We start from the raw sequence: 14274 nt of genomic DNA, 5'->3' as shown, positions 1-14274 counted from the left end.
TGTTCAGAGGCAAATGCACGCCTGTACAGAGCAAAACCGTGTGCAAAATATGAGCAGCTGTTTGGGGTCGTGTGTGACCTTATGTCTGAGCTCTTGTTTGCATGCCACATAGATATTAATAGCAACAACATCTAAGCCAGACTGAAATTAAGAGTGTATGTTCGTCTATGCACACGTTTATTAGGCCATGGTTTGCATGCCACATTGCATGTCTATGACTCTTTCTACATAGCACCAGTTGCCATTTAATTATTCTACACATGTCTATCAAGAGCAGTGACTGATACTCTGACTGAGTACTTGGTTCCCTCAAAAGGAAAACCATCAACCGGCAGTTAAATAAAAGGAAATGACTGCTTCTCAGTTGTGACTCATGATAACTGGAAGGGCAGTCAACTCGTTTAAACACATCAAAAAATACTTAAAAAAAAAACTTTCTTCTGCTTTTTCTTCAAATATTTTAAGCAGCATGACCACTACGTTGTGTACAAGATGTAAAGCATACCAGAAACATAATAAAACTAACAGTGTGTGCATTTGATTTAAGAAAATATACGGATAATTCTGCAAATCTGACCAAAGTGGGAATGATCCCACTCCTCTCCTCACTTACAGCGCTGGTCATCTTCATCTGGAGCAGCACCTGCAGATACTCTTCGAAGGGACCCAGTTCGTGGTCTTCTTCTTTTGGCTCTTCCTTTTCTGCTCTCACAGAAAAAGCATTGTCCAGGAACACAAAAAACTCGCTTTTTCTGCGCAGCATGGTCATTACTTCATGCATGTACAAGGTGGAAAAACAAAGTCCAGAGTGAAGTTAATCCATCTCAGGGGGACAAAAGACGACGGAAGAACGAGTCGAGCAAAAAAAATCTAAATCAATCTAATGTCCAGATATATCCCGATTCAAGCAGCGCAGAGTGCTAATCAGAAAACCTTTTCATCTCAACATTGTGAGTCGAAGCTCACCAAATAGATGCAGAGCTAAAAGTACAATGACAGGAAGAATAGAATTGTTGCAAGCAGCACAGACGTTGATTAAATGACGCTGTCATTAATCTGATTACTAAACCTCCCTTGTTGCTAGCTTTAACACCCATTAGGCTGCTCTGTGGACTAATCCTACTAGGCCAGCAAACACACATTAGTCATTGTTCCCACTGAGCTGTTTTTGTTCCATTTGGAAGATAAAGCTCTTTAATTCTTATATAATTCATTCCCTGAAACGAAGCAAACTTTGAACTTTAGAATATGACCAATTTCTATGAGCTGCACTGACACTTTACTGCACATATTAACCTAAACTAGTGGCGTGCTCTGGATATCATCCCTCGTTCATTTGGTGGAGAATTTGCAAGCAATATAGAATCTCTTCGTCAATTAGCTTGAAAACATTTACATGATATGGACAGCTGAAAGCAAGTGGGGTACTGATTATGTGATGAATCCATATGAGCACATCAGCACTCTCTGATATTATATTCTTATATTAGAAAGAAATCAAATCAGTTTATCTTTGAAAACTTTCACGTCTAAACTAATACTGGCAGATATTAGCTTACTAGTGAAGAGTATACAGAGTATATGCAGAGTCCATACTCTTATAGAGTAAGAGTATGGACTAATAACGCCTTTATAATAAGCCACACTTAGTATGCACGGACCGTGCTACGTTTGAATTGTCTCATGTGTCTCAGGTGTGTGTGCTGCCGTTGTAACCGTGATGATGCTAACGATTACTATCTGCAAATCCATTATCATCAGTCCACATCGTGTTGTCGCTGTTTTAAGTGATTGCAGAAACATGAAATGAAACCTGCAGGAGGCCAAAGTGGGGAGTTAATAGTGACTTCAGTAAGAAAATGACAGCCCTGCTGAGCTGTCTGCTTGACAGTACAGGTGCTGCATACGTTTCTGGAGAATCTCTTGTCAAGGCAGTCATGCCACATGCTGTCATGACATGTTTAATTTCAACTTCTTCCTCAAAGGAACATACTAACCACACGTTCCTTTGCAGTGGGTCTCAATGATTACTACACTTCCTCGTCATTAGGTGTCAGTCTTTAAATTAAATACTGCCTGCCAGGCAGATTGTGCAATTTAAAAAGAAAGAAAAATCACACAAAAACAAGTTACACTGCTTTAAAATTAAGTCAGCCAGCTAATATCGTGTAGTAAATGATGGGCTTGATTAGACATGTTTTTTATTGGCTTTACACATAGAACTACAGTAGTTATGTGTCTTGCTTCCAGTTTAAGTTCAGAAATAGATCAATCAAATGCTTTTTCTGTCTGTGTCATGTAAGACGTCTCTTGGTGCAAAGGCTCTTTAATCACTACCGCTTAACTTCAGATAGAAAGGTTCAAATGAGTCCCTTAAAGATCCAGTCATACTTCACTGGACTCCATCCAGTCTTGCAACACGTTCTCCTCTTCAGTTAAACAATGAAGTAGTGAGGAACTCATCTAACTGTGATGCTTCAGAAATGCCATAAGATAACTTGAACTTAAAAGTAATGGAACTATGGGTAGGACAGCTAAATGAGCTACTGAAAAACAGCATTTTTTATGTCGTGCATATGGTTCATCGGCAGATGAATGGAGAGATCAAACTTTGATTAATGTAAAGGAGCATTACACTGCAAAAGCTGAAATGTAAATCCGGTTAAATATCTTAAAACAAGGTAACTTGTTTCTGGCTTTTTTTTGTCTGACATGTTTATAACTTCTTTCCAGGACATTTTTATATAAAGACATTTCACTTGCATTAAGCACTTCTGTCTTGTTCCAGAGCTTTTATTAATGGTTTTAAGTGTGTCTCTGCAGTCACTTTTTGGGTTGTTTTTCAGTGTATTCATTAGATTCTGTTGGCAGACATTTTTTGTCAATTTTAAAATAATGTTTACCTTATTAAAATTTATTTTTTTCTTGTTTTGGAAAGCTGAGTTTTTGCAGTGCGGATCAGATCACTCTCCATGCTCCTTAAAGTCTTCTACAGAGTTCCCCTGCTGCTTCCTCTCCTCTTGGATGAATAACCTGCTAACAGACCACAGCAGCTTTGGGACCATAGCTTCGTTCCCTTCTTCTCTTTTTTAGAGGATGTTTTTCTCGGGGGTGAAATGCCTTGGGAACGTGGAGTGCATAATTACATCACCTAAATGATCAGAATGAGTCTAAATCTTCAGCTGAAAGTTTCCCAGAGAAGTGCTCTAAATCACGTGTCAACTCTGTCACTCCACCCTTTTATGCCTCATTACAGGATATGAGTAAAGATGGCACTGTCTAAGAGGCTGCCTGACATGCCAAGCAAATTATCCATGTTGGAGAGACTCGCAAGCAGTGTTTCCCATGTGCAGTAGACTTAAGGCTAACACCTACGAGGAGACATAAACATTATGATAAGACCATCTTCTAAGACAATCAGTGATCTCCACCCTGTCTGTGTAGCATCATTGGCATTAGTGTGCGTCCACATACTGCCCTTGTCAAAATAGTAGTGGTCCAGCTAAAGCAAAGCGGTTTTCATACCACATCCTGCAGATGTATGAGAAACCACGCAGTTCAAAATGTCCCCAATAGACATGCAAGACTAAAAGATTGTCTACAAATATGTTTATAGCTAACAAGTGTTATATTTGTGACAGTGAGTAAGGCTGATGAAGACGAGAGATCAGTTAAGCAAGGGCATGCGTGGGCGGGAATTATTTTCAGCAGTTACTTTCAGGCAGTTAGAGACAACTGTGTGTTAACCACATACTGGCATGGTCCAGTTTTCATTCTAGCTATGGATCATTTCACTTGAAGCCACTATAAAGGTGGTTAAAAGGTTTATACGTGCACTGACCACATCTGGCTTCATTCAAAAATAAGATTCAAGGAAACATAATAACAGACCACCGCTGTCACACAAGCAGCACACCCACCGTTTCATGGCCTCAGCAACATCCACAAACTTCATGACCACAAATGTGCGCAGACGGAAAACTGAGCTAACAGAGCCATCAAGTTTTCGCTGTCATCTTTAACACACATGACAAGTGGTTGCTCTTTCGTGTGCTTGATGACTGCAGCAAACATCTGTGCTGTCACATCCATTCTCTCTTTAGGATAATAACCAAAGACATGCTGTGTAATGCTCCACAGGTCAGTGTTCTCTCAGTCAAAAATCTGATCAAATTGTACAAACAAGTATCTTTTTCCTTCAGAATATCTGCCACATGTTGAGGCTCTTTTAGCCAACTGAAGGCTTTATAAGCTACATAGTTTGGCCTCCAGGAACAGAACAACTTGAGTGCATGAGCAGTTTGAAAAAAGAGGTTACACAAAGAAAGATGTTGCAGCCCTTTGATGACGGTCCTTCACCTTGAACAGCTATAAACAGCCAACAATGCTCTCCATCATCACCGCAAAGGGAAACCGGTGCTGTCCCAACCTAGATAACAAATCAGACTATGTACAGTATTTAGAACAATACAGCATCAATTAGAGGAGCATGGGCTGTTACAAAGCCCAGGTGACAGTATGTCAGAGCTCCAGTGGCTTTAGCTAAGTGGCTATATAATTTCCAGTGTTACAGCAGTGATTATGGAGACTGCCTTTACAAATAACAGAAGAGGTGATGCCTGAAGATTAAAGGCTGCAACAGACTGTGCTGGGAAGCATTGAGTCATATCTACGTGGAGAGATGACCAAACAGCTCAAATCTCTACTATTCATTCATGAGGAGACAGAGGGACTACATTTGGAGTTACCTTTGCAGATATTTGTCGACACCTTCAACACTATAAGGAGCATACAAACCCATGGAGATGTTGTTTGGTTGACAGTTATGATGTTAATAGGAAGGAGCAAACTCACACATAACTGGCTATCAAATGCTGCTTTTGCTTTTAATTCAAATTAGCGTGATTAATCAATTATTAACATTCTTGCAGATTAACAAATGATTACACAAAACCCTCTTGTCTGACTGTTCATCTACATATCTAATTTGTCTACAGGAGTGGATACTCTTTCCCCCTTCTTTCTGCTCCTCACTCCCAGGGGTGCCCTCAGATCAAATGTGGATCCATTCATCACCATTTTACCGTCACAGTGGGTTGGAGAAAGAGGAGAGGAGAAAATGGGCCTGAGGTCGTATCCCTGAGTCAGCAGGTGGGTGGCGATCACCATAAGATTTACCGGGGAGGTCTGTTGTTGCCTGCTAAAGGTTTCAGTTGTTGACCCCCGCTGACTTCGACACACAGACAAAGAGAAAAGAAGTGGCTCAGGTTTCAGTCCTGGAAGTGTTCTGAATGTCAAGTGAACAGAAGGGGGGGGGGGGTAAGCTGAGACTGACTCAAGATGTGATACAAGAGCTGGGGAAATCTCAGTCTTGAAACCAGGGATATTTTCTTTTTTAAATCACACTACATGTGATGACCAACGGATGAGTCGATAAACAACCTAACTTGCGTCTCGAGCTGTTAAAGATGAGGCAACTTCATTCACTATTTGAGCGAGTGACAAAACCCCCCCCAATTTATAAAAGTGCAATTTAGTCCAAAGACACACAAAAGGCATTATTCCTACTTTTTCCTGTCTGATGGTGACGACTCCTGAGCAGTTCGACTCACCTTAAGCTGTTGCTCTTTGAGTAGAGTTTCAACCTTGTCCATTTTTCCTCATTAATAAGTTGAGTGTGACAGGGTATTACACCTACATCCAGCAATTTGAGGACTCCTGTGTGCAGTTGTGAGCAAAGTAGCTTACCTCCAGTTCCCAAATTAACCATACGAGAGAAGTGAGACAGTCAAGGTGTGTTAGTGCGGAACGGTTCCTTGTACTGCATTGTTTAATGCAAACCCAGACAACGAGGCTAACTTCTTTTTTTCAGTTTTACATATAGCTACTTATGTACAGTAACTATTCTATCTGACAATACAGAGCGATACATAACCGCTTCTATCTATGAGCTTTCTCGACTAAATAACTTTGGCCTCAGTGCCAGATTTTGATCTGACATATATCGCTCCAAGAAAATCTAATTTGATCCAGAATGGTTATGTGGAGTCAAGTTAGTTACAAAATACTCTAGTAGTTTAATTTTTTTTTTCTGACCCATGTTCTACTGTGAAACCGTCACATGTTACACCACATTTGACTTCCTTTTTCTTTGCTTAAGTTTGTACATGATGCTCATTTAGAAAGGGGTTTGGGGTCCCTACAGTGCATGCATGTGATTCTGATTCATTTCTCCATTCTCTGCTTGCATAACAGAAGAACATTTCAACAACTTTGTTGCCATCTACCAGAATGTTTTCCCTTTGTTTTACCAGAACAGATTAAATGTTGCAAGCCACAGCTACTTTTAGTCACTGTTTTTGTGACACTTCCGATTGGTATCTTGTCAGTAATATTATACAAGGACAGAATAGTGATGACAGTAAACACTCCCAGCCTGTCTTTAAGAACCCAGTGAATACTATAATCAGTCCAATGATGTTGCACAAAAGGCATTCGACATTTTGTAGTCGGCTGAGTGGTATTTCACTCACAGTGAGTCACAAAGCTCAAACAATAGAGACCCATCATAATCATTTTTCTTATTTAGTTACACTGTTTGCTTGTCTGAGCATTAACAGTCTATCCAAGTAGTAACATGCTCCATATTCACAATACCCAATTTATTTCATCTACATAATTTGACTCAGTTCAGCTAAATCGTTGTCATCCCAAACCTTTATTCTACGGATTTCATGAGACAGAGATGTGTGCAAATATCACAGCAGGGCCTGTTTGCTTGGCGTCACTGCATTCAGATTGCTGAGAGGATGAGCAACCCTGCTCTAGTTTGACTTCACTTCCTGAAATATCGTTTACTTTCCGGTTGGCAGTGAGGACGCATGTCGTTCCTCATCCTTTTTCTGTGCTGTACCATTTACTCTTTTAGGTAATGCACCTTAAAAAAGAAGAGAATACAGACTGATGTTAAATGCATGTTCAAAACACTCATGCTACATGACAAGTATCTTATGAGGCCAAAAGCAAACGTGTGTGCAAATTTGCAAAACTGACAAACATCTTAATTTTCAGCTGCTCAAATAAGGTAATTTGCTGTGTATTACATCTCATGGTAAATTAAATACCTCTGGATTTTGAATTGTTAATTGGCCAAAAATAATACAAACTTAAGCTGTTTCCATGGATATTTTCTTATATTTCATAGACAAACTACTGACAGTTATTGGTAGCTTTACATATGATGAAAATGATGGTTAATTGCAGCCCTACTTGTGACTACTAAATACCATTTTAGCCTAAACCGCAGCGTCCTAACTTGCTTTGCCACAGTAGCGAGGTGGCTGCATGTTTTGCTGCTGGTTTGAGACAACAACACACCAAGCTGTGTGCAATTTCCAGTGGCAAGAGCCATCTGTGGAGAATTGCTGAGCTGTGTCTGCTTCCTTAATGCAGGGACTGAGATTAAAGAAACAAGGGTCTGGATTCCATTGAGTCCACTAAGGAAAAAAGCAAGCATCTGGTTGTAATACATTACATTCTGCAAAAGCTCCATCTCTGAAAAAATTGCAAACGTCTTCCAGACGCAAAGATACACATGAAAGCCCCTAAAGCACCTCGGGGCTATGTTCGCTTTGCATGACTACCTGGGCAGTAGTGTTTCTCAATCAGGCATTGCAATAGAAAAGTCAAAATACACAGATAACACTTGGAAAATGCAAAGAATTTGAGGTGCTAGTGACTTTTCTGGTGAACTTTGGAGCAGGTTAATAACTGGGGAATTTTGCCCGGGTTGCTTCCTGCTCCTTTTAAACACGTAGGCTAGATGATTTCACCATCTCTAGACCCTCTTAAAACTTTTAATATTCGGTTTCGACTGCAGTGTGTGTAAGGCCAAAAAGTGCTCCACACTGCATCCTAAATTAAGTATCTCAGCAAAAATTGATTGTATAAATGCGTCACGGCAAATGTTTAGAAATGTTGAGGGAAAATAAAATGTTACAGCCACAAATATTTACACTAAACGGGGTGCAGCAGGAGTTCGTGTCGATATAATCTAACCCCTCTTTCATGTAAAAACTTCATGTAGAAACCTGCAAGCGTACACGTGCATGTTTGCATTGACACACAAACGCACACACACTGAAAACCTAGCACCGTTCCCTCCAAACATGGAACAAATCCTGCAACCTGCCAGCACCTCTGCCAATAAAATAACACGAGCCACTCAAACAAACCCCAGACAAAAGGAATTCCACTTGCCAGAACTCGTCATTATCAGGTCATAAAGATAGTCTGACGCAGTCTTGTATTCATCATTATTGTTTGTCTCGTCAGACACTGGCCTACATTTATGAGTATGTGTCTGAACACAGTGAAATATTTTCATACAGAGACTTGATGATAAGTGCTACCGGGTTAGGTTTCCTTGAGAGTAGACTTCAATGGGATGAAAAGTGACATCATAGCAGAGGTATTCATTGGAATGAGGTCATTGGGCTTCTACTTGGCCTTCTGCTACTGCTCACAAATGTTTTTGTAGTTTTGGTTAAACCAAATTAAAGATGAAGAAGTTATAAGGCCAAACTGTGTCCACCTTCATTTTGAGGGAGAATCTGCAGGCCAACTAGTAGCTAACCCTGCGATTTCTGTATGTAAATGCAAACAGTTTCATTTGCATTGTGAATTAAATAAAAAAAAAGTCACACACTTTTCTTCCTACATGTGTTTATAAATATATTTGGACTAAAACCAGTGCAAGTGCAGCAGCTAATAAGTCAAGCAGCTAAACTACTTCCAAAGCAATTTGTCATTGAAAGGGCAGTCCTTTAGAAAAATACTGGCTGCAGATGAAACTTCACCTGATCATCGCCCGCTGAAAAGCACGTATTTACCTGCTTGTTGCACATCTATCACATGGTAATACAGAGCAAGTGTCGCGGCAGCATGAACGTGCACTCAACCACTTGGCACCGCTAACTGCTGTGTTACAGGGGGTGTGTGCAAAACGTGGTTTGAAATGCACAAATGTGAACTAAAATGGATGTTGCGCAAACGTGAGCGGCGGATTTTCACTCCTACACAACGTTGCTACCAACACCATGACACACCAGGGCAAACACACACACACACACACAGCTCCGGTGATCACCGCAACAAATTAGCCCTCCGTTAAGCTAATGTCAGTGAGGCTTAACGTGTACGAAGCGGCGCACATAGAACGACGTTTCAGCGGCAAAACTGCGACCGCAGCGCTCTGGCACGGGTTTGTTTATTTTGCGAGGACCGTTACATTCTCACGAGCTTAATAACCGCCGTGTATGAGCGGCACAAGTGCGCCGAGACTCACCCATAGCTCCGACCCCCAGCTCATGGTGTCAGTACGATGTCCTCGGAATAATCCACAACTGGAATGAAGTGTTTTCAACACACACAGCAGCGGCAGACGTGATTTTCGTCTGTGATGAGTTCACCCGTCAACAGCCCAACCTGGAAGAAGAAAAAAAAAACGTTCCTGTGTTCGTATTAATTTCGATTTTTTTTTTTTTTCAGAGCCTCATCGTGTGTGACACAAGATGGCCAGGAGCTGCAGCAAAATCTTCAAACAGGATAGTCTCGCTATATGCAGCGCGCGCGCGCACCCGCCCGGACTCAATGACAGCTGCTCTTGCGCGTGCACGGGCAGGGGTGGAAAAATAAAAGCTTGATGGTAGGTGGGGGGGCGGTTGTCACTGCAGGGCTGTCCAATAACGCCTCTACCGACGCTATTGCTCACCATATCCTGCGCGATTGCGTTGGGGAGAGGCTCTGAAATGCAGATGCTTGAACGCAGGAGTGATGTGGGGGTTAGTGGGAGGTCCACAGAGGTCACCACCCACGGCAGATGTTTTATTGAATACTCCCAGTGGTTTTAATCCTAAACCCCTGGGCAACTAACTCTACTTTCTCTTCTTGGCTTTGTGTGGCTGTCTGTCTTCCAAGTTGTTTCTGATAAGGCGATCGTGCACGGCTTTGACAAGTCTCTAGATTAATTTATCGTTTACCTCACAACAGCCACAAGCCGTGGTGTTGCACACAGGATATTGCGTTGAAGGTGCATCTAAAAAAAATGAAATAGAATGACATTTAAAGCAAGTATGGACGACACTGCCCTTCTGTCAAATCATTTCCTTTCCTGACAGTTTTATTCAAAACTCAGAGCCCTGTTTGCATACAGTCACTGATTCACTGGTTAGATCATTCTGATCAGATATCTTAGGAAAAATAGTTCAGGCTGATACTGTTGCCTGAGCTGCACTTTTATCTCTATTTCAATACCTAACTCCACATACTTGCTTCTTCTGCAGTTTTATCGTGACAACCAGTTAAGTTTTAGAGGGAATGCATGGTATTTCTGCTTATTAAACGAACTGGGACTAACAGTACATCGTTTTTATCTGTACATTTTTACAAGAAAATGCAGCATTGTTACTGGTAACGGTCTTTTCCAACTAATGTCAGCTGCAAAAGAACCATTGTAAACAATTTATATTGAAAACACATTTATTTAGACATTAAAACATTTGCCAGTAACAAAGGTGTGATTTGTATGAAATGTCACACTGAAAATGTGAAGATTACGGTCTCTTTAAGGTTGGAAATGATAGAAAGTGATGAAATCCAATTAGGTGTCAGTCAGTGGGGTTACATGGCACTGAAAGGATCGGATTATTGGCTAAATTACCATTGTTGGGAGTAACGGCGTTTAAGTATAACGGCGTTACTAGCAGCATTATTTTTCCAGTAACGGAGTAATCTAATTAATTACTTTTCCCATCGTTACAACGCCGTTATCGTTACTGAGAAAATAAAGTGGCGCGTTACTACTATTTGGTTGTAGGCTTTCGGCTACACATCAGCTGCATGTTGCCTGGAGAGAGTAGGGGTGGGGATGATGACACCGTTGCAAATGCGATGATGATTGGCTGCATGGGCGGATGCCCTGCTCACGCTGTCTCACTGCACGCGCTGACTACTACTACTTAACACACAAGACAGCGACGAGCAACGATCACTTTCAGAGCGACAAGCCAGGAAAGTTCAAAGGTAGCGTTCTCTAACTGGAAGTACCGGCAGCACTACTTCTCACTCGTGGAGATAAAACGCAAGAATGTGTATGTAATATGCACGCTATGCCCAGGGAAAAGAACTTTATCCACGTCTGCCTCAAGTAACTCAAATCTAATGAAGCACCTTACATCAACCCATGCGAATATGAAGCACTTGTTGCTTCTGCAGCTGCTAACCCAACCCCAAGCCCAAATGCAGCTAGCATGAGCCCCAGCGAAGGAGACGGAGCCACTCGAAAACAAACAACACATTTTTCGGGTCAGAAACAGGTGACCACCATCACCATTTTATATTCAATATTTATGTTTTTATTACATCATTTGGCAGGCTGCAATCCATTGAGTTCAAATAAATACAGAATGTTCTAAATTACTGTATATAGTGTTTTTATTCTTCAATCAGTTAATATAAACATATTTAATGTTAAAGATGTTATAGAGCGTAACAGCGTTATAGAACATAAAAAATAACACCAGTTACTTTGCTGAGTAACTAATTACTTATACAATTTTTTAATTTTTTACTTTTACTGTCTTAATCCGATCGCGAGTAATCCGATCCGATCCAATTTCTTGTCCGATTAAGGTGTCTACATGAACTTAATAACTCAATTTTATTGTAATTTAGCCAATAATCCGATCCCTTCAGTGCCATGTAACCCCACTGATTGATATGTACCCTACAGCTACAACGATGCTTCCATCTAGTGGAACAAAACAGAAACACATCCATTTAGGGTAGATGAAAATGATGCATGAATGGTCATTTCTTGAAAAGCTGAGATGATAATGTTTAGGACATAACCAATTTAACATGATTAACTTATCGAACACGTGACTTGGGTTTTGCCAGGCTTACTTACTCCAGAGGAAAAGAGTTGTGACTGATCTAATTAGTTACACCTGTGTGGGTGAAGGACCCATAGAGCTGGGTGACTCCATCAAAAGTATTCAAACAATTCAAGGGCTGCATGTAGCTTCATCAAATCTAACATGGCTTTCAAAATAAGTTAGTAGTGTAGTGAGTTGTCTTTAAACTTGGCTATCATCTAACCTGGCCCAAAATGACATCAATTCTAGTCATGTTTAAGAAATATTTAAGTAACAGCTACTTGCCTCTTTGTGTCTGTATTTGATACTCAAACTTGAAGCTTCATTTCATGTTCTTTCTTATTCACATGTAAATGATTCAAAATGCTGCTGACAAAAAAGCTTCACCTTCACTACACTGGTTCTGAAATCACTCCACTGGATTTAAACGTGGGCAAGAATGTATTTAAAGTAAATACAATAAAGTCTGTTAAATACTTTACTAAAATAAATAAATAAATACTGTTGACTCTAAATGGCTGTGCACAATCTTATGTGGGGGATTTGCTTTTGCCTTGTCTGCTGTTACATAGCCTGCACAGAACTTATAAGTACCATGTATCCACTATGCATAAATTATCTTCAAGCTTTAGAGCTTTTGCTTACCATGCATCTTGTTTGAGCTGCTGTTGCCTAATTAAACGACTTCCAGATGTGTATTTTGGTGATTGTCAGTCCTTCATGTGAGTATGCAAACGTGTGGTTATGAGATGAATGTACACGCAAATGTAGGAACAGTTTTCTGAGAGCCTTTTAAGGATGTCCAAACTTTTGCAGGGTGCTCGTCCTCTTTTTGTTACCATAACTGTATAAAATAAATGTAACTGTGCCATAAGCTTGTTTAAAATGATGAAGAGCATGTTGGAGGTCAGTTAATCTTCCGTTTACATAACAATTGAAAATAAAATTGGGTACCAACATAATTATTTATCTATGTATGTTAAATTTAAAGCCCACTGAGACGTGTGTGATTTTGGGCCACATAAATCAAATGTAAATATCCTACTTTCCTTGAGTTATGTGTGATATGTTGCTTTCTGGTAATATACTGTAAATGTTCTGCCACTAACTAGCATTCCCACACAATAATCTAATGTTCAATATCAGGAGTGAAAAACGTGTCAAAACCAGTGTTGTATAGTAACGAAGTAAAAATACTTCACTACTGTACTTAAGTATATGTTGGAATACTTTGTACTTTCCTCGAGTTTAACATTTTTTGACAACTTTCACTTTTACTTCACTATATTTCCGAACTTAATTGCATACTTTTACTCCGATACATTTTCATTGTTCGGTTTAGTTACTCGTTACAAAAAAAGAGAGAGAGAGAGCAAAAAAAACGCAACAGTGTTTTGACCCCATGCAAATTCTATCTTACAGAAACTCCCCTTTTTTAGGTTTTAATTGGATTATTTTATGAATAATTATGATTACAATGAATTGAATTCCAATTGGCTTGAATTGGACTTACTATGTGCCTTGAGATGTAAATTGTTATATTTGGCGCTATATAAATAAAAAAATTAATTGCAATTGCAGCATGTTTTTCATAAAAATCAGTACTTTTTTGCAGACAGTGTATGTATACTTCTGCTGTTTGTTTATTCAATTTAACTGTGACTATGGTGATGGTTTAAGTTGTGACCGACATGCACTGGCCTTATTTAGTCCTTGCCACTATCGAGTCAAAAATATGGTGGAAGCATAAAATGACTGATTTGACTGAAGAATTCTTTAATCGAATGTGGGGAAACTCAAATGTGATTATTATTAATTAATTGAATTCCAATTGGCTTGAATTGGACTTACTATCTAAGTGCCTTGAGATGACATTTGTTGTATTTGGCGCTATATAAATAAAAATGAATTGAATTGAATTGAAATGAATTGAAGCCTCAGTTTTCTCCTATTTTTTTCTTTACATTTTGTTTATTATGATGGCAATAACAGTAGCAGCCTCTTTTGTTTCATTTTTTTTCTTAATGGTGTAATGTACACCTCATTTTCAGCACTGACCTTCGTTGAAGAAGAAAACCTTAAAGGTTCACAAAGTTTGTATTTTCTGTCTAAACCTGGTCTAAATTTTGCCTGCACTAGTTTGTGTGTAGATTTTAAGTGTATTTGACCTTCAAAGTTTACCAAAATATAAAAAATATCATTCAAACTGCATTTGCCTTGTTTACTTTTTACTTATACTTTTCATTACATTACATTTTCAGTACATCTATTTTTACAGTAATTCTCATACTTAAAGGATAAGACCGTTTTTTTTACATTGGGCCCTTGATTTCACATT

General features: G+C 39.6%; 1 protein-coding gene across 1 annotated transcript in view; it reads right to left on the bottom strand.

The window, feature by feature from the left end:
* The window catches only part of fnbp1b (formin binding protein 1b), a 53627-nt gene extending 43850 nt beyond the window's left edge, over positions 1 to 9777 (bottom strand). The window contains exon 1 of the mRNA XM_075456011.1: positions 9347 to 9777. Within this exon, the coding sequence (XP_075312126.1) occupies positions 9347 to 9370 (24 nt within the window). The 5' untranslated portion in view covers positions 9371 to 9777. The remainder of the gene's footprint in view (positions 1 to 9346) is intronic.
* Positions 9778 to 14274: the final 4497 nt, after the last annotated feature.

The sequence above is a fragment of the Odontesthes bonariensis genome, chromosome 22 (genome assembly GCF_027942865.1).
Source record: "Odontesthes bonariensis isolate fOdoBon6 chromosome 22, fOdoBon6.hap1, whole genome shotgun sequence".
Lineage (NCBI taxonomy): Eukaryota > Metazoa > Chordata > Actinopteri > Atheriniformes > Atherinopsidae > Odontesthes > Odontesthes bonariensis.
Note: the sequence above shows the minus strand (reverse complement) of the source record. Positions and strands in the feature narration are given on the sequence as shown.